At 43.6% G+C, this 10,494-nt stretch overlaps 1 protein-coding gene across 1 annotated transcript; it reads left to right on the top strand.

Annotated features, from left to right (window-relative positions):
- Positions 1-637: 637 nt before the first annotated feature.
- SLITRK1 (SLIT and NTRK like family member 1) lies at positions 638-3,969 on the top strand. Its single transcript, XM_051613338.1, has one exon. It carries the CDS (start codon positions 1,074-1,076, stop codon positions 3,147-3,149), a length of 2,076 nt encoding a protein of 691 aa, XP_051469298.1. The 5' UTR covers positions 638-1,073; the 3' UTR covers positions 3,150-3,969.
- The last annotated feature ends 6,525 nt before the right edge of the window (positions 3,970-10,494 follow it).

Genomic DNA, 10,494 nt, shown 5'->3' with positions numbered 1-10,494 from the left:
GTTTAGGAGAAAGCACATAAGTAGATCGACAGCTTTTAAAGCCAACGTTTTTAACGCTTGCCCTGTACGTGGATTGATTTTTTTTTTTTTTTTTTTCTCCAGCATTCCCTCAGCAGATGGATTTTTGCCACTGCAGCTCAGCAGAGGGTGTCAGATCTTTCAGAGTGCACCAGGTTGAAACGAGCAGAGCCTCTTAGCAACTCTCCCTCTGCGTGTATGTGAGTGTGTGCGAGCGTGCGGCTCGGCGGCAGCGGAAGAAAAAAGAGAGAAGAGCGAGCGAGGGAGCGTGAGCGCGGAGGGGAGGCAGCGCGGCCGGCGGGGCGCGGCGCGGGCAGGCGTGCGGCCCCGGCCCCGCGCAGGCTGCGGGCATGGGCGGCCGCGCTGCGCGGTGGGGGCAGGCGCGGCGCGGCTCCGGCGGCCGGGGGGCCAGCCAGTAGGCTGGGGCGCGCTTTCAGCACCGGGGCGGCTGGACAGCGCCCGGCGGGAGGGCGGGCGAGCGGGCGAGGAGTGCGGCTCCGCGGCCGCGCGGCAAGGTCAGCTCCGCGCGGCCCCGCGCCCGGCGGCAGCTCCGCGGCCAGCGCCGCGCTCCCCGCCCGCGCCTCTCCAACATGCAGCGGCGGCCGGTGGCCAACAGCACCGCGCCCGCGCCGGTGAGCCAGCCCGGCCGGCAGACCTCCACTTAGCTACCCCGGAGGCGGCAGGGAGGGGGATCGACGCGGGGGATTTATATTTTTTTTTTCCCCTTCTACTTTTTTTTTTTTTTCCCTATCTTTTTTCCGCGTGCCTTGCAGTACGTGCCTGGGTAGTTTGTGGATATAATTATTGACTGGAATCCAGGCTGTTGCAGTTGGACGTGGGGGGGGGGGAGGGGGGGGAGAAAGGGAGAGAGGAGAAAAGAAGCGTCCCCCCTCCTCCGCCGACCTTTCCTGCTCCCCCTCCCCACATTTTTTTCTCCCCCTTCGGTGGTGGTTCGGACATTACATGCATTGAATGAACTGGAATTGCTTTCCGTGTGAGGAGAATGGTTGCTGTTACTTTGTGATGAGATCGGGAATGAATAGCTCGGTTTAAAAATGCTGCTTTGGATTCTGTTGCTGGAGACGTCTCTTTGTTTTGCTGCTGGAAACGTTACAGGGGACGTTTGCAAAGAGAAGATCTGTGCCTGCAACGAGATAGAAGGGGATTTGCACGTAGACTGTGAGAAAAAGGGATTTACCAGCCTGCAACATTTCACCGCCCCAACTTCCCAGTTTTACCATTTATTCCTGCATGGAAATTCCCTGACTCGACTTTTCCCTAATGAGTTTGCTAACTTTTACAATGCAGTCAGTTTGCACATGGAAAACAACGGTTTGCATGAGATTGTTCCTGGGGCTTTTCTCGGGCTGCAGCTGGTGAAACGCTTGCACATAAACAACAACAAGATCAAATCGTTCAGGAAGCAGACTTTCCTGGGGCTGGACGATCTGGAATACCTCCAGGCAGATTTTAATCTATTGCGGGATATTGACCCGGGAGCATTTAGGGACTTAAACAAGCTAGAGGTGCTGATTTTAAATGACAATCTCATCAGCACCTTGCCCCCCAACGTGTTTCAGTATGTGCCGATCACCCACCTCGACCTCCGGGGAAACCGTCTTAAAACCTTGCCTTACGAGGAGGTCCTGGAGCAGATCCCAGGCATTGCTGAAATCCTGCTAGAGGATAACCCCTGGGACTGCACTTGCGATCTGCTGTCGTTGAAGGAATGGCTGGAAAACATACCCAAAAACGCTTTGATCGGCAGAGTGATTTGTGAGGCTCCCACTAGGTTGCAGGGCAAAGATTTAAATGAGACAACAGAGCAAGAGCTGTGCAAAAAGAACAGAGTGGATTCTAGCCTAGCTGCTCCCCCTGCCGAAGAAGAAACCTGCGATCCTGGTCCCATTCCAACCCCTTTTAAAATACATGGCAAAGAAGACCCTGCCACGCCAGGATCTGGACCAAACGGAGGTACAAAGATTCCCGTCAATTGGCAAATCAAGACCAGACCCACTGCTGCCGTGCCGACAGTCAGTGAAAAAAGCAAGCTACCAGCCACTGTCTCCTGCCCTCAGATCTGCAGCTGCGATCAGATCCCTGGCTCGGGTTTAAAGGTTAATTGCAACGACAGGAATGTGAGCAGCCTGGTGGATTTGAAGCCCAAGCCATCCAATGTACAGGAGCTGTTTCTGAGAGACAACAAAATACATACCATCAGGAAATCCCACTTTCTGGATTACCGGAAACTTAATTTACTCGATCTGGGCAACAACAACATCGCCACCGTCGAGAACAACACGTTCAAGAACCTCTTTGATCTCCGATGGCTCTACATGGATAGCAACTACTTAGACACCCTGTCCCGGGAGAAATTCACTGGGCTGCAAAACCTAGAGTATCTGAACGTGGAATTTAATGGGATCCAGCTGATCATGCCCGGCACCTTCAATGCGATGCCCAAGCTGAGAGTCCTCATCCTCAACAACAACCTGCTGAGGTCTCTCCCAGTAGATGTGTTCGCCGGGGTCTCACTTTCCAAGCTGAGCATACACAACAATTATTTCATGTACCTCCCGGTGGCGGGGGTGCTGGACCAGCTAACCTCCATCACCCAGATCGACTTGCACGGCAACCCGTGGGACTGCACTTGCCCTATCGTGCCTTTCAAACAATGGGCGGAGATGCTACGCCCCAAGGTGATTATGAGCGACCTGAGGTGCGAGTCCCCTGAAGATTTCTTCAAGGAGGATTTCGAGTCTCTCTCCAACGACGTGATTTGCCCCCAGTTAAAAATTTCTCCCACATTAACTTCTAATAAAAACAGCACCGGTTTGACAGAGACAGGTACTCACTCCAACTCTTACTTAGAGACCAGCCGGGTCTCTATATCGGTGCTGGTTCCGGGGCTCCTGCTGGTTTTTGTGACCTCTGCCTTCACGGTGGTTGGCATGCTGGTGTTCATCCTGAGGAACCGAAAGCGGTCCAAGAGGAGGGACGCCAACTCCTCCGCATCTGAAATCAACTCCTTGCAGACGGTCTGTGACTCGTCCTACTGGCACAACGGGCCCTACAGCGCCGACGGGGCCCACCGGGTTTACGACTGCGGCTCACACTCCTTGTCGGACTGAGGCGACGGGAGGGCGGGACCGGCTGCCACTGGGGACCGGCCCTTCGCCCTCCGTCCGGTGGGGCAGCAAACGCCAGCCAGGGGACGGTTCTGTACCTCGGCTACCTTTTGTGAGAAACAAAACATACACACAGGCACGCCCCCCTCATGACCTCCTCTGCAAGCACCGAGGCCAGGTGAGGGGAGGGGGGAGCCCAGCGCGTCCCCGCAGCTCCGCGCAGCCCGGTGCGGTGAGTGCCCGTGAGCTGCCGGGGCTGCAACAGACCAGCGAGGACCAGCTTCCTTCCGCTGTGGCAGGGCGAAATACGGCTCCTGGCTTTGTTGGGCTTTTGTTTTATTGTGTTGGGGTTTGTTGTGCTTTTTTGCCCTCTTCCTTTGTTGGACCGACCCCTCTCCGAGAGGCCGGAAAGAGCAGGGGGGCGGAGGAAAGGCTGGTGGCGGCCTTCCCCTGACAGCAGAGCAGAAGTGGAAAGTTGCACGAAGGCATGAATGTAATGTAAATAAACGACTGACTATCAAACAAACAGTCAAATGGAAAAAAAAAAAAAAAAGAAAAAAAAAAGTAAAAAAAAAGTGCTGCATGGCTCGCATGGATACAACGCACCCAGGGACGCTCCAGCCCCCGACTGGAAGCAGCGTCTAGTTCACACCATCATTCCTCCTACCTGATAAGTCCCTTCGTATCAAACCTTCTATATACAAAATACAGTATAATAATAAAAAGTGCCATTTCGCCATTTTTGTGTGATTAATAGGCAGTAGAGATCGTTCTTTTTACCGTGGAAAAAAAATTGTAAAGGTTTTATTTAAGACATATTTGCATGAACATTATAATTAGATTTTTTTTTCATTTTTTTTCTTTTTTTTTTTTCTTTTTTTTTTTTTTGGTGAAAATTACTTTGCTGAGAGAAATTTGCTTTGTTGATGGTGGGTTGTGTTTCGTTTTCCGGGGGTGGGGGGTGGGTAATGGGGTGGGAGGAGGGGGGGGGCGGGGTGGGTGCTTGGTTTTGTTTTATCTCTCTCTTTTTGCAATATGTATTTTCAGTATTGCCTTTCCATCTGAATGTAAAAATTAGTACCCTTTATTTCTATTATGGTAACAGTGTAAACATTAAAAAAAAAAAAAATCCAAGGCAGTTAAGCATGACCAATTAATGTCACTCTAGTGCTTAGGCTGCAAAGTTTAATGGTAGAAAACTCTGTGCTGTTGTAAATCTTACTATAACTTGAGGAAACAGAACTGAGGAAGCAAGTGAAACTTACTAATTCTATTCGAGGATTTTATAATGGCATATTTTTTCAGTATTAAAGTGAAAATGTTTTCAACTCCGGGTCTTTACCATTTTTCCAGCATCAGTTCTTGCAACTGGGTTATTTCGGTTTAGGGGACAGAGCCTCCTTTCAGTGCTCTCTGCGTGTTTTCTCCTGCTCCCTCCCTGCCTCCCTCTTTCCTTTCTTTCCACCCTTCCTCCCTCCCTTCCTTTCTCTCATTCATTTACACGCAGAGGCACAAACACCTTTCCCTCATCCCTTCCCCAATGTAAATAACACACAGAAGTTCCCTGCCTCCTCTTGCTCGCTTTTTTTTTATTATTAATTTTTTTTTTTATATATATATAATGCGGCAGTGAATCCCTTTATTACTACTGTGAATCCCTGGCTGCTGCTGCTGCCGCTGCCGCCGCCTCTGCTGTGCTGCACACACTGCAGATATATTAAGGATGTTAGTGGGAATTTGATTTAATTGACTCTGCTTAGATCAGTGTCATTAAGCCGGAGCCGGATTTCACCGGTCAGCCCTTCAGGCCCGTGGGCAGCTCTCTGGACTGCAGGCGAGGTGAGGCTGCTGCGGGCGGGGAGGGCTCCTGCAGCTGCTGCAAGTGGGAAAACTAATTAGCCAAGGGACTTTCCCATCCCTGCTCTGGGTATCTGCACCCTTTGCTATTAAATGCTGAGGAGAACAAACAAACAAACAAGAAACCAAACCAAAAAAAAACAACTCAAGCCAAGCCCTGCTACGGTGCAGTGATGCAGTTGGACTTCAGGCAACTTGTATTTGAACCTGTTCCTGTACGGGGAAGTGCCCCTAAACTCAGTAAAACCTGTAAGTGCCAGGCCCCTGCAGATCACTTGGAACTCTCAGCTCAACTCCCAGTGGAGACACGGAGAATTTCAGTCACGTTGCTTCTGGCTTTCTCCAGGCAGAGAATCCTTTTAAAGAGTAAAACACCATAAGGGACTTGCTAAACTTCAAATACTGATTTGGTTTGCTTTACAGAAAATTCCCACCTTTGGGATATGTGAGGAGAAAACAGACATACATTACGTACACATTGCAATAGATACACTTGAAAATGAGGCAGAAGCCTGATCCTGGGTGTTCATGAATTATTAAAGGTGGGGAATAGATAATTCCTCTAGAATGCTTTTTCATGCTGGAAAGGTATGCAGTCTCCTAGAAAATACCTTGACGTTTGATTGTGTAGCTTTGAAAACGCGATGTCCTGCTTAACCATATGAACCATTCCTATTTCAAGGGCCCTTTTTTATTCCTTCCTGCTTCTTTTTAAAACTAATTGCTCTGCTAGGACATTCTGTGTAAGATAAAGTGAAGGCAGTAGAAGCACTAGTTTGCCATTGTGCAATCTACGAGATTGTGAAGAAAAAGCAAATTTATTTACATGTGAGGCAGCATTTCTGTCCTCAAGTGGCCGTCAACTCTAGCTTAGGCATAGTCCAAAAAAGTATCCAGGGCACCCCTAGATGACTACATAAATCTTGCTGCCTTCTCCACGACATTGTGGTGACAAAATTGAAGAAATGAGAACATTAAAGATATACCTCATGCTAAAAAAAAATATTGTTAGATTACAAGCACTGTCAAAGAAGTTTAGATAAAAGATGTAATAAATTACAGATGTTAATTCACTGACTGAGATCAGACATGCATATGTTCCAGAGAATATACTGCTAGATGTATGTCATTTTTATATGTTATCATGGAAAAGTAGCAGAAAGTTGTTATTTTGCTCATTTGCATTCCTTAAAGTGCTAGCTCATTGGTACACTTAAATAGAAGAGTCAGTTGAATTAGAGTGTTAAAAATACATATCTTCATTTATCATTCAGATATGGATTTATCTCCCCATTTCTAGATTAGGGTAAAATAACAAAATTATCCTTTCTCTTTCTATGTAATTTTCTGATTTTAATGTTCGTATGATTCTTCCATCTTGCACACACTCACCCTTCAGACACCTAGATTACCTAACTCTATGAGATTATATAATAATTACCAGGTTTGTATTATGTTTAGTTTATTTGCATGTTTAGCACTTCCAGGGTTATTTTTATAAAAACAAAAAACTTAACCAAAGAGAAAAATGAGGAAAGAAAATAAATGATTAAGGATGTATTGAAGGACAGTGAAGTGCAAGTATGGTAAATATGTTTAGCTGTATGGTATTAACAACTATAGCAAAGAATTTATATGTTCTATTTATTTTGATAAAGTCTTGTGTTGTCAAAACTTGTGCACTTTCTCTGCTAACTTAGGATGAATCTCATAACTTCAGGCAACATGTATGACATTAAATTGCTTCTTATTGCTTCATAATCATCATAGTAAAGAGATTTCTGTTGTTTCAGAAGGGACAGATGGGAAAGGAACATGTATCTTGTTTAGTTAGTGTTTTTTTTTTAAAAATGTTTTTTTTTCTGCAAACACTTAAAACTAAGAATAGCCTAAAATTTTAACTGTTGCCATAGAAATATATGCCTGTATGCATGGCAGCCTCTTGTATGCCATTGCAGAAGACTGAATGGAAGTCTAGGAGCAACCTGACAAAATGTTAAATAAGGTGATATGTAGAATTTTTAGCAGAAGTGTACTGTGAGAACCACACAGGAATACATGATTACGTTGCTTTACTATATTTATTGGTTGTGTCATGTTATTTTATAACTTCAGTGCTGTCCCATCAAATACACATCGTTGCATTGTTTCAGATCTCCTTGCAAGCTAAAGCAATGTAACTTTTTTTTTTTTTTTTTTAAGCAAGAATGGGTCAGATTTTATTTGACTTTGTTTACTAGCCTTTACTTGGCTAGAATAGCCATTAACTTCAAAACACTTCACACTCCACACTTTCTTGAACTGGTGGCAAAACTCATCAGGGTGAAAGTCAGGGCAGCAAGAAACTACAAAAGGCTCCTCCTGCTCTACAAAATAATCTCTAGCTTCCATTACCCATTTAAAGTTTTGCAGGTCTCTCAAAATACAAAGGTGTCCCAAAGACAAGTCTCTCTTAGTAAAGGGGAAACTTCTCTCTTTGTATTTTTTCAGCGGCTCCTTCAGTTGCAACACAAAACAGGGTTTTCCCCGAGATGTAGTGTAGCTGGTTATACTATATGGATCAGATCAGTCAGAGCAGTTTCAGCTGCATTTTTATTTATATGTGATCAAAAGTGAGATGATTATTGACTCCAGCAGGTAGATCCTCATGTATTTAGAAAAGTTTCCATAGGTATATACTTGAAGCTGGACAATTTCTGTGGCTGAATCTTTTTCCATGTGTTTGTGCAGTTAGAATCTGTGGGAATTGTTTGTGCTTTATAGTACAGAAAGTTCCAGGTGATTGGCAGGATTTCTGAGTTGTGTGCTGCTTTTTTGGTATTTGGGAACAAGTCATAAAGTGAAGAATTAATGGTTTGTGTTGGTAAGCTACTGTTGTCCCAACATCACCCAGATATTTGTATAATCTGTTTAAAATGTATAATCTCTTTAAACTGTATTAGAGTATGGACTTGGCCAATCAAAAGCACAAGAATATTTTTTTCTTTTTTTTTTTGTCCTCAGCTTTCCCCAGACAGTAATATTAGCACTGGAAAAAAAATTGTGGACTAAAAGTGCTGCAAGTATTGTGCTCAGGAACATGGTTTAGACATTGGAATTGGTAGCTTTAGGTTAATGGTTGGTAGGGCTAGGTTGTGGTTTGACTCGATGATCTTAAAGGTCTTTTCCAACCTGAATGATTCTGTGATAATGCATTAAATTCATTATGATTTTGTTTAACAATGGTACCTGGTTAACTTGTAACAGAAGATGATAGTCAACATAATTGTCTGAGAGTTTCAGAAACTTTTATGATAATCCCTTATAGATGGAGAAATACAAATGAGACTTATCAGTACTACTTCTCCAGGATTAATTACAAGGTCAATTGACATAGTGTCATGCTGAATTGTTTAATTTACCAGCTAAAGTTTCTGAAGCAATTTCTACATATAGTTCCTAAGTACACTCCTCAGTTATGTGAGAGAAGACAAAGTCAGAAAAGGTTCCCCTGAAGGCAACAGCAGTCTTCTGCATCAAGGACTTGCGTTCTGAGACTGCAAATTCATAGCTGAGGAAAGAAAGACTGAAACAGAGCATTACAGAAGATGCACAGTTGACTGTAAGTGAAGGACTGCTTTAAGTGCCATTATTTTAGTGGTATCTGCAGCAAAAAGTATTCTAGCATTTGGCTCATAAAAATACCAGTGCCATCAGAACTTCTTCACCATCCTTCTTCCTTTCCATTAGGTAGTAAGATTGATTGCCCCTCAGTTAGTGGAACAAATTCTCTTAGCTTTTAATGACTTTTATTGATATCATGACTGTTCAGACATACCTTCAAGCTTTGGTCTCAAAGCATCTCTAAGCATGGGTTGTCAAGCTTGGTTTGTGTTGTCATTCCTGAATCAATTGCAACTTTCTTGGAAGAGAGAAGTTTAGCAAACAAGGTGCATTAAAATGTGACTTAAGGGAAACAAAAGAATGGAAATATAATGGTTCTTTTTCTATTTTGAGAATTCAAATAGTAAATATGGCCTTGGAAGCCATAATGAAAACTTTGGAGACAAGTGGAAAATGTAATGCAGAGGAACTATGAAGAAATTAAGCAGCAGTTTAGTTTGGTGAGAAAAAATAAGGGTTGTGACTTATTTTCTGGATCACTGTGTAACCTAGAGTATAGGTGGTATTTGTTTCACCCAGCTTGATGAATCTGAATAAGCTGCTCTAGCACAAGTCAGCAGTGCTCCAAGAGGTGTCCTGGACTATCTGAGATGTGTGCATGAGGCTGATACAAAATAAGGACTATGGCACATTGCTATATTTATGGAGTGGCAGCTGGAACCTAGGCGGGACATATTAGGGCATTTGAAATAGGAGTAGTTATCCATGTAGGAAAAACTACATTGAACTCTTTTTCTACCCTGAGAAGCTGGTGGCTTGGTTCACTTGGTGCAGATAATTTGAAATACCTTGGTATCCAAACTGTCTGCACTGTGCTGACAGTATAGCCTCAAGGCTTGTAGTACGTACAATCAGCTGGTACCTAGGCAAGGTACTTTAAGATACTACAAATGGCAATGCCTGTCTGTAAATGGGCAGAGGAGTTGAATCCTAAATGTAGCTCAGTTATATACCCCTGCACCGTAGATAATTAAATGCACATGAAAACAAAATCAAACCCTTGAAATGTTACAAAATAAATGTTATTAGAGATGGTTAGCCAAGACATGCCAATAATTTTTTAAACAAGGACTGTTTAGGGTATCAATTAGGTCAGTTGTATCCCACCTATTTTTTCATTGTTTTATCTAGCTTGGATTTTATTTTTGTCTTTTCAAATTGCTAGCTCTTTGACTTGAGGATTGCATCCTAATTTTGCTTTTGGATGGTACTACTATTTCAGTCAATGACTTTAGAAATTGCTATAGTACATAATAACAATAATAGAAACATCATAAAATAATAGAAGGCTCAGGAAACAAAAATGTAACAACAACAGAAGAATCCTGACAGTTATCGCTGCTGCCATAATAGTAAATTGCTGGTTCTTGGGTCAAGCTTTAAACATAAATGAGGAATACAATACTCCAGGGTTACAGTAATTATTGAAGTAATTAGGATGATCACAATGATAAATAAATGTGTGCAATGGATGAGAAATACAATGGAAAATGTTTAAGAAAAGATCTAGTTTACAAAAAGAATGTGCCAAACTGTAAGTGGCTTTTCACAGGAGGATTGAAAAGGGTAACTTATCATTTAATGATGGACACACATGAGATATCTTAAGGGGAAGACAGTTGGTAGGAAAGATTTAAGTGCAGGATACAGAATATGTGGCTAGGCCCCTGAGACTATTAGTCATATTGTAAGTGTGTGTATCAAGTTGCTGAGAATAAATATGGCACAACAAAGTTGTCAGTATTGTATACTGGGCATCCTGGAAGCTATATGGACTTTCAGAAAGAAGTGCCAGAACTTTGGTTGTGTACAAACAGAGAGAATTAAA

This window comes from Apus apus, chromosome 1, assembly GCF_020740795.1.
Source record: "Apus apus isolate bApuApu2 chromosome 1, bApuApu2.pri.cur, whole genome shotgun sequence".
Classification (NCBI taxonomy): Eukaryota; Metazoa; Chordata; class Aves; order Apodiformes; family Apodidae; genus Apus; species Apus apus.
Note: the sequence above shows the minus strand (reverse complement) of the source record. Positions and strands in the feature narration are given on the sequence as shown.